Source organism: Pristiophorus japonicus, chromosome 8, assembly GCF_044704955.1.
Source record: "Pristiophorus japonicus isolate sPriJap1 chromosome 8, sPriJap1.hap1, whole genome shotgun sequence".
Taxonomy (NCBI): domain Eukaryota; kingdom Metazoa; phylum Chordata; class Chondrichthyes; family Pristiophoridae; genus Pristiophorus; species Pristiophorus japonicus.
This window is the reverse complement of record NC_091984.1, coordinates 35,400,652-35,421,943: the sequence shown is the minus strand read 5'-3', so window position 1 is coordinate 35,421,943 and position 21,292 is coordinate 35,400,652. Positions and strand designations below refer to the sequence as shown.

Sequence of the window (21,292 nt, the reverse complement as noted above, 5' to 3'; positions counted from 1 at the left end):
CATTTACAGAACATGCCAGTGAGACAGTGCGGCGGCAAGTAATCCTTCCAGCAGCATCCCAGCAGGTGTACGGGTGCTCGTGTCCTCACTCACCTTGGCCAGCCTGCTGACAGCTTTAAAAATTGTCCAGCGCTAAATGGCTAATAGTGGCCATCTGTTGCTGCCAAGTACGCAGATGGGCGTGAGAAGCAGGCACACCCATCTCAATGATAGCTAGCTGTAAGGAAAAGCCTGTTTTCTTAAAAGTGTTATTAAAACACTCTTTACATGCGTCACTTTTATATTATGAGTATTATATATTATTATATAATTTAGATGTGGGGGTCTGTGATTACTAATCCATTTGAAAAGGGCTCCTTCAACCAAAAAAGTTTGGGAACCATTGAAATCGGGTTCCCACTCCTGAGTGGTATGCAGTGACCCCTACTGGAATGTTTGTGTGTGTGCGAGACAGAGTGGGTCCATGCTGAAGTAACTTGTTGATAGGTGCTGTCCAGGCTCAGCCATGCAGAATGGTGATTTGACTGAGATACAGAGAGTCAGCACCACCCTGGAACTGTACCCAGTATGAGTTATGAGAAAACGGAACAATGGGCTGCAGGGTAAAGGTTTGCACATTGAACACTTTTAATTGTAGTTTGTAAAGTTCCCCATCATAGAATCGTAGAAATTTACAGCACAGAAGGAGGCCATTTCGGCCCATTGTGTCCATGCTGGCTGACAAAGAGTTATCCAACCTAATCCCACTATCCAGCTCTTGGTCCGTAGTGCTATAGGTTATAACACTTCAAGTGCATATCCAAGTACTTTTTAAATGTGGAGAGAGTTTCTGCCTATACTACCCTTTCAGGCAGTGAGTTTCGGACCCCCACTAACCTCTGATCCAAATGTAAAACTGGGCAAACAAGTCCTGGGACTTCTCATGATTCACCAAAGAGCAGTAATCAACTCAAATAAAAAAATAAAATGCTGGAAACACTTAGTAGGTCAGGCAGCATCTGTGGAGAGAGATCTGTGGTAATGAACTCAAGTTTGCCGGGTAGAATGTAACTGAAGACAGGCAGCTTGATGAGAGTACTCAACCACTGATCTCATTCAATCTGCCTGCTTGTCCTCACGTATAATCTTTTCTACTTATATTGACACATTCTCGGTCTATTATTGTATGACACACTCCAGTATTTTTTAAATAAAATTTAAAATAAACATTCCTGCCAGTCTGCCTAACTCTTCATTCTCAAAATCCTAACTATCTGGCAAGAATACTTCAAGTTAGAAAACTTACACCACTTAACATAGAACATGCAATATAAAAGCACTTTATATTGCTGAAGAAATCAGTGGTTTAAACATTACTGTCATCCAATTGTAAAGATAACGGGGCCGAAATTCAGGGTCTCAGAAAGACCCGTTACTGCCTGTTTGCGGCGGCCATGCGTTGGAATCCCATGGCCGCCGCTTTTTCAACTGGCTGACCCGACCCAAATTCAGGTCGGGGATTTTTCGGCCTGGACCCGACACCGCCCGATCCTGAAGACCGCCGCAAGCGTGCCATCAGAATGCGCACCGCCGCTTTCCCTCACCTTAAAAATCCACCGACCGAAATTTAGGTCAAAATATCGATCCCTCGCTGCGTGGTGCCCCCGGCAACTTTCCCCAGTGAGTGCGGTCCGGCAGCGCGGCGGCCCTTCTAGGGGAGGGCCCACTGCCGTGGCCGCCATGTAATAATTTTAGTCGGCCGACTTCCCGATCGGCCGGCAAGATAGTGCCCATCAGGTTTGGACGGGCCGCCAGCGGGCAGCCTGGCACCCCCTCTTGGGTACCAGGCCGCTGGCCCGGCTGAAACCCTCCCTGGTGGACAAGTGGCTGAAGATAAAAAGTGAAAGATTCTCTCCCATTTAACGGAGGGGAGAGAGCGTGGTGACGTACACACGCAGTGACATCACCACCACTCCATCGCTGATTGACAGCAGGGGAGTCCCGGTCCCGACCCAAATTCAACCCCTCAGCCTGTTCTTCCTGTCTATGTCCCGCCCCCACTATGATCGATTTCCTTTGGGACTTTGAAAAAATGTCAAAGTCCTGAAAATCAATCATCCGACTGCATCATGGATCCCTGCGGTAAGAACATAAAAAATCATAGGTGCACCAGTTTTCTTGCGCTACTGAATTTCGGCACCAACGTGTCCTCATGTAATAATTCAGTGCGTGGGAGCTCTTTTACATTTGCTAATATACCTATACATTGTGATTTGAAATTCCCATCTAAGTGATCAAACGAAGTCCTCTGCTTCTTACTCGAATTAAATTCAGAAGGGAGTTCTGTAGAAATGAGTAAGGTATGTAGGATGCATTGTTGGTACATTAACCTCTATACTCTCATCAGTATGCAGGTGCCCATCCATATTTTGGCTGTATGATTCTTACACTTGTAATTCTTCAGCCGATTATGGCCATCTTCAGACCTGATCCACAAGCACCCAGGTATGTCTAACTGTAATAGAGCTCCCGCTAGTGGACTACTGTGGTAATGTAACTACTGATGTAAATAATAACAGGGCCATGTGGCAAAGTCCACATGATGACAGGTTTTCCGTATTGGAGCCATCTTGGGGAGTGTGTTTCTTTGTGATGTCGTAAGAATACATCACATTGGTGAATGAGGATAGGATTTCTGGATTCCCTAGCTGAAATTTTTGTTGGTGGATAATCCAGCCAACCGACAGAGACATTGAGAGCTTCTTTGTTTGGCAGAACAGCTAAAAATCCAAGGTAAATTACAAACACACTGAACTGTCAGAGTCCAGATGACCACGCCTATGGGAATAATAGGGCGCTTGGGTCAGTTCCATCACAACCGAGAAACTTTCGGAGCATATGTGGAGTGGCTAGAAAATGTTTTCACCGCAATAGTATTGTCCAAGTCCCTGACAATGAAAACCATAACCAGGTGGTGTTACAAAGAAAATGGGCTATTTTCTTGACTGAAGCAGGCCCTGAGGTTTATGAAATCCTGAAAAATATGCTTATTCCCGTCAAGCCGAAGGGCACGCCACCGACGGAGAAAGTTAGAACAGCACTACAGTCCTGAGTCCTTGGAAATTGCTGAAAATTATCGTTTTCGAACACAAGATCAATTAACTGACGAGAGTATCAGTGAGTACATTGTAGCTTTAAAAAAGCTATCCATTCACTGTCATTTCAGAAATGTTCAGGACCGAGCATTATGTGACCGCTTTGTTTGTGGGATGAAAAATGAAGAAATCAGAAGAAAATTGTTGACAACCCCTAACTTGACTTTTGATTTAGCTTGTTGAATGTACGGCTGACCAATACTCCCGAGAATTTCGTGACATTTCCAGTCGTCAGACAACTGAGGTAAATCGCCTGCAGGTTAAAAGTAAAAGACAGTTGGGCCCCAAGGCCTCAGCAACTGACCAATGTGACAGAGCATTGAAGTCATGCTATTGGTGCCTGGGGCAACACATTGCTCAAAGCTGTCCATATGTAAAAGCAGAGTGTTTCTTCTGCAAGAAAACTGGACATCTTCCAAAGACATGCCGACTGAAGAGTAAACCAACTTTCAATGCTAGAAGTGGAAATCGCCAGACACCACTTAGCATTTAAGAACATAAGAACATAAGTAATAGGAACAGGAGTAGGCCATACAGCCCCTTGGGCCTGCTCTGCCATTCAATAAGATCATGGCTGATCTGATCATGGACTCAGCTTCACTTCCCCGCCTGCTTCCAATAACCCCTTATCCCCTTATCATTTAAGAAACTGTTTACTTCTGTCTTAAAGTTATTCAATCTGCCAGCTTCCACAGCTCTCTGAGGCAGCAAATTCCACAGATTTATAACCCTCTGAGAGAAGAAATTTCTCCTCATCTCTGTTTTAAATGGGCGGCCCCTTATTCTAAGATAATTCCCTCTAGTTCTAGTCTTCCCCCATCAGTGGAAACATCCTCTTTGCATCCACCTTGTCAAGCCCCCTCATAATCTTACACATTTCGATAAGATCATCTTTCATTCTTCTGAATTCCAATGAGTAGAGGCCCAACCTACTCAACCTTTCCTCATAAGGCAACCTCCTCATCCCCGGAATCAACCTAGTGAACCTTCTCTGAACTGCCTTCAAAGCAAGTATATCCTTTCGTAAATATGGAAACCAAAACTGCACGCAGTACTCCTGGTGTGGCCTCACCAATACCTTGTATAGCTAGACTTCCCTGCTTTTATATTCCATCCCCTTTGCAATAAAGGCCAAGATACCATTGGCCTTCCTGATCACTTGCTGTACCTGCATATTATCCTTTTAAGTGAAGCAACAGGACGAGGAGATTCTGGAGATACACGTCATCAGGAGCACAAAGGTATCACATTGAATCATGATGTATCATCATCCAAGTAGATGTTGCAAGAACCAGGATACCCATGGAAATCGACACTGGTGCATTCGTGAGCGTAGTACCGGAATCGCTATATCTCGACAAGTTGATTTTCCGATTGCGTGATTTTCCACTGGAGAAATTGAAGATAGAGCTGCGAGGTTATTTAGGGGAGCAAATTCCTGTTGTAGGACATATCACCATACTGGTGAAATACAAGGATCAGTTTCCGAGCTTGCCTCTCACAGTAGTGGCAGGAGACAAGCCTGCTTTGATAGGTAGAAACTAGTTGGGATAACTGAGGCTGGATTGGAGTGAGATTTTTCATGTGGAAACATTAATTGCATCAAAAAATGATGTCATCAAGCAGTATCTGAAGGTGTTCCGTGAAACAGGCAGTCTGATTCAAGGTTTCAAGATGAGTGTCAGAGTGCAGAAGGACGCAAGACCAGTTTACTGCAAGCCCCGTCCCATAACATACACATTCAAAGAGAAAGTTGAGCAAGATCTCAAAAGACTAGAAACTGAGAACATTGTCTCTAAGGTAGAAGTGTTCTATTTTTTCATACATTGATGAACTGCCAGTCACAGATGAAGAGATTGGTGGAGTAACAAAACGTGACCCTGTTATGTCAAAGGTGTATGATTATGAGGGAAATGGATGGACAAACCAGGTATCAGAGAAAGATATTCATCTATATTTTGTTCATAGCAATGAATTATCAGTGGATAAAGATTGTATCGTGTGGGGTGCAAGAGTGGTTCAGGTCCAAATTGTTAGGAGATCTTCATGACCAGCACCTGCGAATGTGTTTGACCAAGAGTTTTGCACGCAATTATTTATGGTGGCCAGGTCTAGATAAAGATATAGGGCAGGATTTTAGGCTTTTCTGTTTTTGGGGCAAAAACGGAGGCGGGGTGGGGAAGTTACCAGCCGGGAATAGGTTGCACTATATTAAGGAATTTTTGCCAGGGTGCGCAGTGCAAAGGGAGGTGTTGTACAATTTTCGAGGGGCAAAAATGGGAAACTCGCAAGCTAAAGTACCGGGCTGTGAGTGCTCCGTGAGTGCTTGGGGAGGGGGGGGGGGACCTTAAAAAAACACACAACCATTCCCAAAACATTGCCTACACCACCACAACACAAATCACTAAAAAAATTAAAAGAACAAACACTCGCACTTACAGCATATTACCTTCCTCAACGCCTGGTTTCCCAGGCGGTCATTGCGAGGCACGATTCTAGGCGTACGGGTCAGGTTTGAGTCAAAACTTGCGTCGATGTCACTACGAGAGGTGTTGCACACCCGGTACAGCTCTTCCCGATTGGGCTGCTAAGCGCCGCCGCAAAACCCGAGCTGAAGTTCCCGACTGGACGCAGGAGACCTTGCCGCCCCATTTCAGGTCGCTCCGGGGCAAGACCCAGAGCGCAAAGGACCGGAAAAACCAGCCCATAGAGTACATCGTTAGTCAGCATACAACATGTCAATCGGTAAGGAGGAAACCACCATCAGTACCATTATAGCCATGGAAATTACCTCCCAGGATGTGGCAAAGGTCACATATAGATTTTGCTGAGCTAGGACAACAATTGTTCATTGTGATTGATAGTCATTCGAAATGGGTCGAGGTTTTTCCGATACTGAAAAAACAAGTAAAACAATAGACAATATCCAAAGATATGGCCTCCCAGAAGAAATTGTGTCTGATAATGGGCCACAATTTTGTTCAGAAGAATTTGCACAGTTCGTGAGCAGAAATGGCGTGAAACATATCAAAGTTCCACCATACCACCCTGCTTCAAACGATGCAGAAGAGCGCACAGTACAAATTGTAAAATCAAGCAAATGTTGGATCCAAATCCAAAGAAACGGCAGTTGTCGCTGGACCGCAAATTGGCAAATTTTCTAATTACTTATCGTAATACTCCTCATACAAATATTGATAGAACACCAACAGCCACAAACCAGGTTCTCGTTGTTAAAGCCAAACTTGACACAATCAAGACAGAAAGAGAATCATGATAGAGGTAAAATAAGAGCGAGAAGTGTGAAATTAAACCAGAAGGTGAGAGTGAAGAACCATCACCATAAATGGTTAAAGTGGTTACCAGGAAGAGTTGTGGAGATATGAGGTCCTCGCACATATTTGGTCAAGATGTTTGATCATGGACAGTTAGGTTTATTCACATTGATCATAGTTTACCTACAGATGTGGAACGGGTTGAAAGTTGGAATGACTCGATTATTTCTGATGAATCAGATAGTCTTGTTACAATTAGAGTACCAGTAGCAAATCCTTCATCAGATGTTCTAAAAATAAGTCCAAGAGAAAGTCAGAATTGAAGTCTGATCCGAGTCAGGCAGACAAACAGTCTGAAGTTGTTGAGAGTCCAAATGTAGATCAAGGGCATACCTTGGAGAAAAGTTTGACACCAAGTTTGGAAAGTTCTGTTCAAGAGCAAAGGTAACCTCTTTGAAACAGAAAATCAGTGGTTAAGTTTGAGTTGTAAATATGGAAAAAGAAGTCCATATCTTTTGTTGTGTATCTATGCAAGTTATGTATAATGATGATTTTGTTATGATTACTTCTTCAATAAGGAGGGAGAAGTGTAATAGAGCTCCCCCTAGAGGACTACTGCTCCACCTAGTGGACTTCTGTGGTAATGCAACTACTGATATAAATAATAAAAGGGTCATGTGGCAAAGTCACATGACAGGTTTTCTGTATCGGAGCCATCTTGTGTAGTGTATTTCTTAGTGATGTCATAAGAATATATCACACGAACAATATTAATTTTAATGACACATTTTCCTAATGTTTTCTGTGACAGTCTTTGATGATTAGAAAGAAAATTGAAACAATGCCAAAATATCTTAAAAGATACACTAAAGACAAATGAAAAGTACAACTTTAAAAATAGGCGTGGACCTCAACCTAACCTGTTTATTTTATTATTGATCTTCTCCAGACGGTATATTTTTAACTGGGTGCATTGGGCTACAGGCACTTCTGCAAGAATAATAGCAGGTGAGTTTAAAACAAATGTTTTTCATCTAATTGTTAAAGACAAAATGTTTGTAAACTGTAATACAAGTTTTAGGTGCCTATACATCAGTTAAAACACACTATAGATATAACTGGGCTAGTGGCTTGATGCTTTAGCAAACTGGTATGTCATCATCAAAGACAGTCCCTCGAAGCGAAAAAGGGATGAGTTCACAGGTGTTTCAATGAAGGACCTAATATTCCAGATCCCGAACTACATCCTGAAGGGTGGAAGATGCCTGTGCATGAATCGGCCACCACACGGGCTTGACAGAGCTAGGTCTTGGTCCAGTGGCAAGGATTACCCAAGATGACTGGAGACTAGCTCTACTGCACGGACCTAGTGCGCACACATATCACAGTGTGGGCTGGCCCGTGCTGCCCCTGTGCCCTCACCTCTTCTGAGCCCCAAACTCACGCCTCTCCTGGGCCCCGGTCACATCTACAAGCTCTTGCTGCTCCTTCGCCTCCTCCTGCCGTACCTGCCCGCACTGCAGTCAGCCACCGCCCTACTGCAGCAGCACGCGCTGCTCCCTGCAGCTGTACGGAGACGATGACGCCTCCCAGCCAGCGGGTGGCGCTGCAGGCTGTCTGGGGACGATGACTCCTCCCAGCCAGAGGGTGGCGGTGCACGATGTCAGGAGATAATGACTCCTCCCAGCCAGTGGATGGCGCTGCAGGCTGCACGGAGACGATGACTCCTCCCAGCCAGCAGTAGGCACTGCAGTGCCCGCGCCGCCTCACTTGAGCATTGCCATGGCGAAGGCTGCAGGGCCTCGTGTATGTCAATAGGTTATCTCATGGGGTATTTGCGAAACCATGTTCCCAACTGGGCTTCTGGAAGAAGCATGGAATAGATGTTTCACAGAGAATATAAGAACATAAAATTGAACATAAAACTGCCAAATCAGAAGCAGATTTCCCACCCATCACTGTGATTGCTAAAAGTACAAGTGGACTTAAGAGGAACAAAAAAAACTTTAAAATGTGGGGCGAAGGGGAGAATGAAGAAAACCACAGTTGTACTGAAAGCTATTATCCAGATATACCTTTAAAGTGGTAATGGTCAAATAAAGCATTTGACAATGTAAATTCGAAGGCCATGGTTTCACAAAGCATCATTCCGTCACTTATCCATGACATAATTACAATGAATATGATGCATGCTTTGTGACAGACATTTCTGCTTTAACATTAGACATTTTGCAGATGTGTTAACAATGGTGACAGTGTGCCATAGTAGCGTGGTCTACCCTATAACACCAGACATCAGCCCAACTCCGGTGTAGTGCTGACTGCTGCACTGTCAGAGTTGCCATCTTTCGGAGGAGACGTTAAACCGAGGCCCCTTCTGCCCTCTTGGGTGGGTGTAAATGATCCCATGCCACTATTTCGAAGAAGGGCTGGGGAGTTATCCCCTATGTCCTGGCCAATATTTATCCTTCAATCAACATAACAAAAACAGATTATCTGGTCATTATCACATTGCTGTTTGTGGGAGCTTGCGTTTCCCACATTACAACAGTGACCACACTCCAAAAGTACCTCCTTGGCTGTAAAGTGCTTTGAGATGTCTGGTGGTTGTGCTATATAAATGAAATGAAAGTCTTTCATTCTTTCAACTAATATTGGGGGAGTTTGCGCTGGGGCGCTAACAGGTTTCGCCCAGGGCGCAGTGAAAACAGCACCTCCCACTAAACTGGCCGGAGATTTTGCGGCAGTGCTAACACAACGTCAGCGCCGTGCGCACGCTCCGTTACCGCCCCGGAAGGTAAATTCACTCTTGCCCCGTGTTCCCGCCTGGCGTTGACAATGACCGCTTCAGCCGCTTTTTAAAGGCGCCACCTTCAGGAAAACTGTTTAGTCAGCCAATAATGGTTGATGCTTACTTCCACATAGGCAGACAAGCCTGTTTACAAATTTCTGTGATTTTCAGTTGAAAGGGTATTCTGGCTGTTAACATTCATGACTTCCATTGAGGGCAGATTTGAAAGTCCAACATTTATATCTGTTTCATGGGGGCTGTGTTGGCACTCGACCTCTTGCTCCGATGTCACGGTCAGAAACAACTAAGGCAGAGAGAAAGACAGCAAAATGTGGCCAGAGGGAAGAGGACCAACAGGGCTGTGAACAGGAGACCATGCCTTCCTAGGGTATTCCGGCAGCAGTTCTCCTACATCAGTTTCACTGAGGCATAGCGTGTTCGAAGGCTACGCTTCAGCAAGGACGTGGTCACCGAGCTATGCCACCTCCTGCAACAGAACTCGAGCCTCAGACCAGCGTGAGGGCGGCTCTCTCAGTGGCAGTCAAGGTCACCATCGCACTCAATTTCTACGCCAGTGGATCCTTCCAGTGTGCAACAGGAAACATTTGCAACATCTCCCAGTTTGCCATCCGTTGCTGCATCCGAGTGGTCACAGATGCTCTGTACAGAAGAAAAAGGAATATATTTCCTTCCCCATGATGTAAGAGAAGCAGCTGGAGCATGCATGTGGCTTTGCCAGGATAGCGGGCTTCCCTACGGTGCAGGGCATTGACCATGTCGCTTTGCGGGCAGCGCATCACAATCCTGAGGTATTCCGTAACCGCAAAGGCTTCCACTCACTTAATGTGCAGTTGGTGTGCGACCACACACGCTGAATCCTCACCGCCAATGCCTGCTATCCTGGCAGCAGCCACGATGCATTTAACCTGCACCAGACCGGTGTGCCAACTCTCTTCCAGCCACCACATCAAGCTCGCACCTGGCTGCCCCGAGACGAGGGCTATCCGCTCTCCACCTGGCTCATGATTCCCCTCCGCAACCCCAACATTCCTGCCAAGCACTCATAATGAGAGCCATTCTGCCACCAGGGATATCATTGAGCAGACCATTGGATTGCTCAAGCAATGGTTTTGTAGCCTTAACCACTCAGGAGGAGCCCTCCAGTATTTGGCTGAGCGGGTGTCCCTTTTCGTCGTTGTCTGCTGCATGCTGCACAACATGGCCATCATGAGGGCTCAGCCATTGCCACTAGCAGGAGCAGGAGGATGACGACGAGGAGGAGCAGGAGAAGCAACAGCAACGACGGAGGAGGCAGCCACTCAATCGCCATTCTGCAATGGCCTAATCGGACATCGGTTCCAGTGAATTCCAGCCCACTTACCGATTACTCTGCACATCCCCATCAGCATTTCCCCTTCCATACCACAGCCTCAAAACTGAAATGAGAGAGACCACCAAATATGCAACATCCCAACTGAAGTTTATCTCATACCATTTAACACTATCATAAACAACAATTATATTTAAGAATCATTCTTGTGCAGTACCGTATATCCCCTCTTAATACTCGGTTTACCTACTCTAGAGCTCCTTCACAGTGTGTCCCCTGTGGTTGCAGCACGGCTGGTGGAAGGCTGCTGAATGTCTGGGTCAAAGACGACAGATGGCCTTGCAGGATGTCCTCGACCAGCTCTGGGCCTGGAAGGCCCAGCTGTAGATTGCACCACCTTAGGCTGGGCGGCGGCAGTCTGGGCTGGCTGGATGACCGGCAATGACAAATGCAATGGCGGAGTGCTGTGGTGGGCTTAGGAATGCTGCCATCCTGAGAAAGGACAGCAGGTTCCTGCTCCATTGACCCAGTGCCACTCCCCTGGGGCAGCACCTAAGCATCCCTACCAATCTGATGGAGCATAGATTGGGGGCCTGCTGCAACACAGTGAGATCCCCGGTGGGCTGTGATGGGCCCAGTAGTGATGGCAGCAGTGGCATCCAGCTGAGATTGCATGAGAGCAGTCTGAGGCTCGATGCCACCAACCATTGACTGCATTACAGCACTAAGATATTGAATTGCTTCCACCTGTACTGTAATGGAAGCTGCCCCATTGCCCATGACATGCGTCATGAGGTCTGGATCCGCACTGTGTCTCTGCGAGTCCACCATTGTCTGCAGACTGGAAATGATGGGCTCCATGGTGTGTGCAGAGCTCTGTGCAATGTTAGAGGTGGACTCCTCCATGCTCCTTACCAAAGTGGAGAGGCTCTCGGGCACCCTTGCCATTGCACCCATCATGTCAGAGTGCATGGCGATTACCCTTGTTGTGAATGCCTCTCCATCGAGGTCCTCATCTGAGTCCTTTGGAGCAGAACTCCTGCGTGAACTCTCCCTCCGTGGAGCTAGCTCCTGAGCTACCCTTTCCCCTTGACCTTGCGGCAGCCGCTAGGCCCTGGTGCATTACATAGTGCTGACCCCTCTGCTAATCTAACCTCTAAGGACCGCGTAGTGCCAATCTCTGAGCTGGTGCCTGTGGGTGAGAGCTGCAATGATGCGGTGTTTGGGTCTTCCTCCTCTTCTCCTTCGTTAGTATCATAATGGGGACTCGGGTACAGTCTGGTCATCCACTTGTTAATTATCTGAAAGCATAAACGTCACAAGACTTGTGTAAAGGTGAGGGCAGGGAGGCAGGAATGGAACAAGGAAGGCAGACAGTATCAGAAGCTGGAAAGTGATAAAGCCTTCTGCTGTGATGGGGAAGTGGAATGAGGAAGAGAGAGGGGATAAAGATACTGTTGTTGCCCCCAGTGGGGTCAACGTCACCGACGGCCACGGAGCCCACCACCTGCGGGTCAATGAACCGCAGCACTCACTCCTCCAGGTTGGACAGCTCCTATAGCCGAGGTTCATCTCCGCCAGTCCTTTGTTGCTTCCTCCGATTATGTGTCACCTTGGCCTGCAAAAGAGTCCAGCTATATATGTGGGAGATATGCCTGCTGTCGTTGAATAGCAGTGAATGTAGGCAAGGCGTGAGATGAGGATGTGAGTTTGAGTAGCTGCACGTGTTTGGTGGGGGGTGGTAGTTTGTGCAGTGTGCACAGACAGAGGGTCAGAGGATGGATAGGGGAGTGGTGGGAGGTGGTAGTTTGCGCAGTGTGCACAGACAGAGGGCCAGAGGCTGGTATGTAGGAGGTGTGGAAGCATGTACTCACCTTGACCACCGGACTGAGGTCATTGAACTTCTTTTGGCACTGTGTGAGTGTTGGATTCTCTACAGTGCTCGCTGAAACCTCCTCTGGTACTTCCCTCCATATGGCCCTGAAGACCTGTGGCAATGGCCTCCTTCCAGTTGCCGGGAAGAGCACATCCCTCCTTCTCTCAACTGCCCCCATCAATGTCTCCAATGCCATGTCATTAAAAGGCCATGCCCTCTCCCTTCCAGCTGGATTTGCAGCAACCTTACCAGAAACTTCTTACACTTGTTCTCAGCTCTCCCTCAAATGCAATACTAGTGAAAATTGTCATGTATCTCACACTTCTGTTTTTAACTGTATCTTACCATGCTATACATGACTGTAACTAGATTTGACCTGTAACCACAAGCATACTTTACCACCAGGGATGCACTTGCAGGAGACACTGCATACCTGTCCCACACAGTATATAAAGGCAGGTCTCAGGCAAGTGGGGCACTCGAGAGCTGTGAAATAAAGGTGCAGGTCCGGAGTGACCTTGATTTCAGCATGTGCCTCATGTAAGTCTGTACTGCAGGGTCAGGACTTTACAGTGGTGACGAGTTACGGGATCACAGAATCCATAGAATGGCTATTAGCAGCTCAGATGAGAAATACAATGCTGGAGACAATTGGGAGGACTTTATAGAAAGGCTCCAGCAAAGCTTTGTAACCAAAGACTGGTTGGGCGACGATACGGCAGACAATAGAAGAGCCCATCTCTTGACCAGCTGAGGCTCGAAAACATACGCCTTAATGAAGGATCTGCTGGCACCCGAGAAACCAGCAAGCAAGTCGTTTGAGGAGTTGAGCACACTGGTGAGAGACCACCTGAAGCCAGCGAGCAGCCTACACATGGCCAAACACAGGTTCTACAACTACAGACGCTGTGTGGGCCAGAGCATACCCAACTTTGTGGCGGAACTTCGGAGGCTGGCTAGTTTATGTGAGTTCTCCGAAGAACTAAGGAGAGAAGTACTGAGAGACTTTTTTATTGAAGGAATAGGCCACGCAGACATATTCCGAAAGCTTATAGAGACCAAGAACTTGACCCTAGAGGCAGCAGCACTGGTCGCACAGACATTCTTGGCAGGAGAAGAAGAAACAATGTTGATCTATACTGCGGGTACGACAACTAACGAAACATCGGAACAAGGGGTTCACAGCGTGAAACAAGCTGCTACCCCGACACACAGATAAAGGTAGGAGAGTAGGCCTTCAACAGCAGGCAGTGGCGCCAGAAGCCATCAAGGGCCACATGAATGGCCGTTCACACCTCATCAACCCATAATGTGAGCAATCAACTATAGACTGAGAGAAGCTCAAGAGAGATCAGCCAGACGCAGCTCATCCTTTGGAAACAATGGAAGCGGTCTGTGCTGCAGATGTGGGGGAAGGCATTCAACAAGGAGGTGTCGAATTCAGCATGCTATTTGCAGAAATTGCAACTATACAGGGCATCTGGCTCACATGTGCAGAAAAACAGCAGCTCGGCTGGTATACAAATCGGAAGGGTCGGAAAGCGGACCAGAAGACGGTGGGGACAGTGCCCGGGACGCCGAGGCACAGCGGGTCAATACGATCAATGTCCACTGTTCTTAGACGCCTCTCAACATGGAACTGGACATGGGAGCTAGTCAATCTCTCATGAGCGTCCAACAATTTGAACAGCTGTGGCCGCACAAAAGCAACAGACCAAAACTCACAAGGATCGATGCCAAAGTAAGGACCTATATCAAAGAAATCGTCCCAGTCCTTGGCAGCGCCATGCTCTCAGTCACACACAAAGGGACGGTGAACAGACTTCCCCTGTGGATTGTCCCTGGAGATCTCCCAGCACTGTTGGGGAGAAGCTGGCTGGCAAAACTAAATTGGAAATGGGATGATGTTCACGCCATGTCATCAGAGGAACGGACCTTCTGCTCAAAGTCGATTTGAACATCTCTTTCAGCCAGGTGTGGGCACCTTCAAAGGGGCTAAAGTTAAAATCTACATCACACAGGATGCCAGACCAGTCCATCACAAGGCTAGAGCTGTGCCTGATGTGATGAGGGAAAAGACTGAACACGAACTGGACCAGCTTCTGCGGGAAGGCATTATCTCACCCGTGGAATTTAGCGACTGGGCAAGTCCCATCGTCCCCGTCATGAAGCCTGATGGATCCATACGAATCTGTGGGGATTACAAGTCTACCATAAACAGAGTCTCCCTACAGGACCAATACCCACTGCCCAGAGCGGAGGACCTATTTGCCACGTTGGCTGGAGGAAAACTTTTCTCGAAACTAGATCTCACATCTGCGTATATGACGCAAGAACTGACCGAAGAGTCTAAGCTACTCACCACCATCAATACACATCGAGGCCTTTTTATTTACAATCGATGCCCATTCGGCATCAGGTCGGCAGCTGCTATATTCCAACGCAACATGGAGAGTCTACTCAAGTCCATCCCGGGGACGGTTGTGCTTCAAGATGACATACTCATCACGGGCAGGGACACCGACTCCCATCTCCGCAATTTGGAGGAAATACTAAGTGGATTGGATCGGGTAGACCAAAGAGTTAAGAAATCCAAGTGTCTGTTTCTCGCGCCCGAGGTTGAATTTTTGGGCAGAAGGATTGCCGCTGATGGAATCCGCCCAACAGAATCCAAAACCAAAGCAATTTGTCTGGCACCCAGGCCACGGAATGTCTCGGAACTGCGTGCCTTTCTTGGGCTACTCAATTACTTTGGGAACTTTATGCAGAACTTGAGCACGCTGCTGGAGCCTCTCCACGTGCTACTCAGAAAGGGGTGTGATTAATTTTGGGGGGACGCCCAAGAACGCATCTTCAATAAGGCACGCAACCTTCTATGTTCCAAGAGTGTTTTAGCCTTTTTTGACCCAGGTAAAAAGCTAGTTCTTACATGTGATGCATCAGCATATGGGGTCGGGTGCATTTTACAGCATGTCAATGATGCGGGTAAATTACAACCCATTGCTTATGCCTCCAGGTCACTTTCGCGGGCGGAGCGCGGGTACGGTATGGTTGAAAAGTAGGCGCTCGCGTGCGTGTACGGTGTCAAAAAGATGCACCAATACCTTTTCGGGGCCAAGTTCACATTAGAAACCGACCACAAACCCCTCACGTCCCTGCTATCCCAGTGCAAGGCAATAAACGCCAATGCCTTGGCGCGCATTCAGCGGTGGGCACTCATGCTGGCGTCTTACGACTACACAATAAGGCACAGACCAGGCACAGACAACTGTGCTGACGCGCTTAGCAGGCTACCCCTGGTGACCATGGAAGGGTCCGACGAACAGGACTGTGAGATGGTCATGGCAATCAATGCCTTTGAATCCACAGGTTCGCCCATGACGGCTCGTCAAATCAGAGCCTGGACGACCAGCGACCCCACGTTATACTTAGTCAAAAGATGTGTTTTAACTGGTGACTGGGCAGAGGCTCAGGATGCCTGCCCCGAGGAGATCAAACCTTTCCATAGGCGCAAGCATGAACTATCACTACAGGCAGACTGCCTGATGTGGGGCAGCCGAGTAGTTATGCCCTTGCGAGGCAGAGAGGCATTTGTCCTGGAGCTCCACTGCGACCACCCGGGGATCGTCCTTATGAAGGCCATAGCCAGATCCCATGTCTGGTGGCCTGGCATTGACGCGGACTTGGAGCTCTGCATCCGGCAGTGCACCATTTGTGCCCAACTCAGTAATGCCCCCAGGGAGGCCCCCCTAAGCCCCTGGCCCTGGTCCACCAAACTGTGGTCGCGGGTGCATGTAGACTATTCGGGCCCATTCATGGGCAAAATGTTCCTCGTAGTCGTCGATGCATTTTTAAAATGGATCGAGTGCACCATTTTAAACTTGAGCGCCACCTCCACCACTGTGGAGAGCCTTAGAACCATGTTTGCAACGCACGGCATTCCTGACATATTGGTCAGTGATAATGGGCCGTGCTTCACCAGCACAGAATTTCAAGATTTTATAGTTGAGCACGGCATAAATCACGTTAAGATGTTCAAGCCGGCCTCCAATGGCCAGGCGGAGCGAGCAGTGCAAATCGTTAAACAAGGCATGCTAAAAATCCAAGGTCCCACACTGCAGAGCTGCCTGTCGCGACTGCTGCTGGCATACAGATCTCATCCGCATTCGTTGACTGGGGTTCCCCCCGCGCAACTATTGATGAAACGGACCTGAAAGACTAGGCTGTCGTTAATCCTCCCAGACATGCATGAAATTGTTGAGGCAAAGCGCCAGAAGCTAACTGAGTATCATGACCATAATTCGAAGGGGAGGTGGAATGAGATAGGGGACAAAGTGTTTGTGCTAAACTATGGCAGGTGTCCCAAATGGCTTGCAGGGACAGTAACAGACAAGTAAGGAAACACAGCTACTGGTTGTACAAATGGACAATGGCCAAACCTGGCGGAGGCGTGTAGACCAAGTAAAAAGTAGATTCACCAACAACCCTGAAGAACCAGAGGCAGACTACAATGTGGAACTCACACCACACCACACAGAGGGAACAACCTGAGGAAAGGGCAGTCTCAACAGACAGCCCAGGCGAGAGACCAGCAATCATACTGAATTCATGTATCTCACACTACTGTATATAACTGTATCTTACCAAGCTATACATGACTGTAACAAATATGACCTGTAACCACAAGCATACTTTACCACCAGGGGTGCACTTGCAGGAGACACTGCATACCTGTCCCATACAGATATATAAAGGCAGGTCTCAGGCAAGTGAGGCACTCGAGAGCTGTGAAATAAAGGTGCAGGTCCAGAGTGACCTTGACTTCAGCATGTGCCTTGTGTAAGTCTGTACTGCAGGGTCAGGACTTTACAAAAATGAACAGCGGCAGCTTCATTTAACCTCCCCTTTAAGAGCTGGAATGAGCCAGTGTGAAGGATTGAAGGATGATTGCTGAACACAATTCACCTGAGATTGTGTAGCGCTCTGCCGTTAGCACCCCTGTAGCACCCCACTGATGGCATTAGTGCCTCATTTACCATTCCCTTCCTTTCTGCGGAGCTAAAGCCAATTTAGAAGTTAGAATTCATTTGCGCTTGGCGCTAACTTTTCAAAATTTTTTAAAGTTAGCGACCCAAACAGGATGCTACTGAATTTCTCCCCCTTTATGTATTTGTGTTTGTAGAATGTGACTGGAGTTATTGAGAAAAGTGGTATTTTTCTATTTCTTTCATTAGACTGCTGAGTAATCATATACTAGATCTCCCAGTAGAAATTGCTGATCAGAACAAATAAATCAATTGCTTATATTCAGTTTTATCTTCACCGTAGTTGCATCAATCTTTCTTGGAATGGATCTGCCAGCCTTGGACCTCCGTAACCTATGGGATACATTAGTCATGGTTGGATTCATAGTTTGGCATGTTGTAATGGAACTAATTTTAGAAGCACATAGTTACATAATCACTTGTAAAGGTCAGTATTTTATTTTATCAGTTGAAGTTGGTTTTATAGCTTCTTGTGTTACTGTGCTGATGTAGGAACTATCTAGGATACAAAATGTTTGGGTTTTTAAAAGGAGTGTTGAGGAATTTAGAAAGTTCCACATTTTTTAAATAATTCGGGAACATTTGCAGGCAGCCCACAATAAAGGTTCACAACAAATGGGAAAGACTAATGATGTGTCAATCACTCTCTGCATGAAGAAGCTCCTGAAATCAGTCCTAAAGATAGCCTTTACTAGTTCTAATTTCACTGTTTATTTTAAAGCAGTATTCTGGATTAACTCTTCCATACATTTACATACTCAAAAAGATCACTTTTCAGAAACCTCCTTTCCAGGCTGAAAAGCCCAAGTCACTCCAATCTTTCCAGGCAGGATATTCCTGTCTAGAAGCATGTTGACTGTCATTTGCTAGATTGTCGATGCACAGAAAATCCTGCAATGGTGATGCTTTGTGTTGGCATATGGATCTCGGTTAATTCGACTTCTGAAAGGTGTTCAAGTTTAGTTCATTTAATATAAGGGGAAAAATGTGGTTAGCATCATTAGAGAGAGAGATACAGATTTCACTTGGCAACAGCCAGTATTCAAGATTGAAGTAAGACCTTGGAATATTTATAGTATTGCCAAACTGTAAACATCCCATCACGTAACATTGCAACCTATGCAAGGGGCTACAAATCAAGGACGGTACATTGAATGTAAAAGACTGAATGCTGATGTATGAGAAATGTAAACTTGTGTGCATCAGCTGAAAGATGGTGCATTTAACTGGAGACTCCCAAATAAGGCCAGGCTGCTTCCTGTTTGATAAAGAAAATAGTGTATTCAAAAGAAGCTTTTGTGTTAAGTTTAGAAAAGGGAGAAACCTTTCTTGGGTGCGTGCCTACACTCTGAACTGCTGACGAAACTCCTCTTGTAAACCACATTATACTCTAAAGAAGTTATACTCCGCTTTTAGGTTTTTTTCCTACTTTAACATAAAAAACAAAGTGGTTATAACCATAAGACTGAATTGTTTACTACCCAATGGAACAACAGAAGACTGTTTAAATACAACACTTTGTATAAATGGAAAATGCTCAGCCTGCTCAGAACAAAACTGAACTTCACATATGATAAATTACCAGAGAAATGTACTAACTTCCATGCCACCCTTAATTATTGGTTTCCCCTATCTAGGTTAGTTACCCATCCTGATGCCAGTTTTTATTTTCAGTGCTTCTGGCACAGAGCTTCATGTGCTAGGAGCACATAATGGGAATTTGGACAGAGAACACAATGAGGAGTATTAATTCTTCATAAAGCATTCGCGGTTGGAAAAACACTGCACCAGGAAAGCTGAAGTTTAAAATTATTAATGGCAACAGTTCATACAAAAGCTATTGTTTAATTGTGATATCACTTTGGTTATAGGCATGAAATCTTTTGTGCCGCATTAGTGCAGGTTTTGTATATCCCTTCATAATTTTAAACAAAAAATATTTCTAAACTATATTAACAATTTTGATTTCAACCTTTCATAGCACGGAAAAGAGAAGAGGATAAATTGGAGATAATGGATTCAAGTGAATTGATTGACCCACAGGTACATAATTTTAGCTTTAGGTTTTTATTAAAGGGATTTTTGTTGGTAGCATTAGAAGTACAGAAAGCTCTCAATGATTTTCATTTGAATTACAAATGCAGAAATACTATAATACAGCAGAAAAGTAAATTCAACTTGTACTCACTGTTTAATTCTACAATTACAGGGTCATAGATTTAAAATGATGGTATTAACAATCTACATCTGTGGAAACCTAACATTTCTGATAACGTTACTGGTTGCTATTAGTCTTGTTTGATGGTGACCTTGATGCCTCCTGCATATTGTCTCAACTGATTGTGATCTTGAAGCTGCTTACATCTGGTCTTATCTGATGAGCAACTTGGCACGACCTATTGCAATGCACTGAAATGAAGATACTTCAGACAGAAAATTCAAATACATCATAATCATCAAAAGAATGTGAGATTCTTATTGTATTCATTTTACATTCTACTCCAGAACTAGCACAAAAGCTAATTATACAATGACCAATAGTGCAACAAGTCAACTGACTAGAAAGATAATAATCTTGTGAAAATAGCAGGCAGCACTCAATAACTTTGAATAAGTCTTAATGTTTTAAAACATGGATTAATTTTGTGGTTTTAGATGATTAAATCCATTTTTAATAAAAAAAAGTTTATTATAATCCAGCCTGTAAAAAATATTTATTAGTAAATGTAGTATAAATGAAAAGTGATGTTATTAAAATGTAAATAATTCAATTGTTTCAATAAACGATGCTCTCAGATTAACAATGGCCTATTGTATGTTTAATATAGTTTCATAAGGCAACTATTCCCCCTTAAATTACAGATTTAATGGACAATTGATGAGTTTTTTTCCAAAAGTTTCATTATCATTATCATCTCATTATCATTTTGAACTGGTGAATTCATGTTGAGCTTCTTTAAATATCGATGTGCATATTATATTTATAAATAAGTAACATGCTACCATGATGTATTTCTAAGCAAAGGGGTCAAATTTTAACAGTTTGTAAATTATGGTAAATTTGTTGTGTGTTCTGGTTTGATCAGAACGATTGCATTTTAAGGTTGCATTGTTGGTTGGAACTGCAAATAATTCAGAAAAAACCCATCAGATGTTCAAGGCAGTTTCTATGGGCCCAAGTTCCTCCACACCCTGTAAAAACGGCACACCTCCGTGAGGTGCGGCAACTTTCTAGACTGAAAAGGGTGCCAAAAAGTTACCTTCCAATTTTCCCCGCTCCTCAGGACGTCTTTGGCCTCAGCGGGGCGCAACACATCCAGTGAAAACAGTGCCGGGACCTCTGCACATGCGCGCTAGAGTGTGCGTGCATGTTCAGTAGCTCCTTGCAGTCCGAATCTCTGCGACGCTCTGCAGGCTGTGTGGGAGTGGCCCGAAGCATGCCGCCCCTAGCCTTGGCTGAATGGGCTCCCTCATCGGTGGCCCGCTGCGTTCTCTAAGGTAGGACTTCTATTTTTTATTTGTTAGTTATTGATTGATTGATCGCTTATTACTTTGGTCTTGGTGCTTTAGGTGCAGGGTTCCTTCTATTTTTTATTTGTTAATTAATTGCTTATTACTTTTTGTGCTTTGTTTAGTGCTTTGTACATCTTGGTGTTAGGTGCAGGTCCTCTCAGCTTCCTTGTATTTTTTGTTTGTTATTTAATGCATATTATTGTGCATGGTTTAGTGCTTGGTGCTTTAAATGTATTTATGCTTCTTTAATGTTGTTGCGAAGGTGTTTAGTGCTTTGCAAGGTCCTCTCACTTCCCTTCCCCACCCCCCCACCCTCCCATCTCTGGTT

At 45.5% G+C, this 21,292-nt stretch overlaps 2 protein-coding genes across 8 annotated transcripts in view; one reads left to right on the top strand and one right to left on the bottom strand.

Annotated features, from left to right (window-relative positions):
* frrs1b (ferric-chelate reductase 1b) overlaps positions 1 to 19,753 on the top strand; it is a 69,379-nt gene extending 49,626 nt beyond the window's left edge. The window contains exons 13-17 of the mRNA XM_070886666.1: positions 2,387 to 2,484; positions 7,359 to 7,417; positions 17,735 to 17,878; positions 19,433 to 19,494; positions 19,661 to 19,753. Of these exons, the coding sequence (XP_070742767.1) occupies positions 2,387 to 2,484; positions 7,359 to 7,417; positions 17,735 to 17,878; positions 19,433 to 19,494; positions 19,661 to 19,753 (456 nt within the window). The remainder of the gene's footprint in view (positions 1 to 2,386; positions 2,485 to 7,358; positions 7,418 to 17,734; positions 17,879 to 19,432; positions 19,495 to 19,660) is intronic.
* LOC139268466 (uncharacterized) overlaps positions 1 to 21,292 on the bottom strand; it is a 161,201-nt gene that overhangs the window by 26,725 nt on the left and 113,184 nt on the right. For 4 of the 7 annotated variants that reach the window (XM_070886663.1, XM_070886659.1, XM_070886664.1 and 1 more), the window contains one exon: positions 19,521 to 19,860. The exons of 1 other annotated variant lie outside the window; for it this stretch is intronic. In XM_070886663.1, coding sequence (XP_070742764.1) covers positions 19,784 to 19,860 — 77 coding nt within the window. In that variant the 3' untranslated portion in view covers positions 19,521 to 19,783. Of the gene's footprint in view, positions 1 to 19,520; positions 19,861 to 21,292 lie in introns of those variants that run through there. 2 more of the 7 variants (XM_070886661.1, XR_011594034.1) reach the window with 2 other exon arrangements.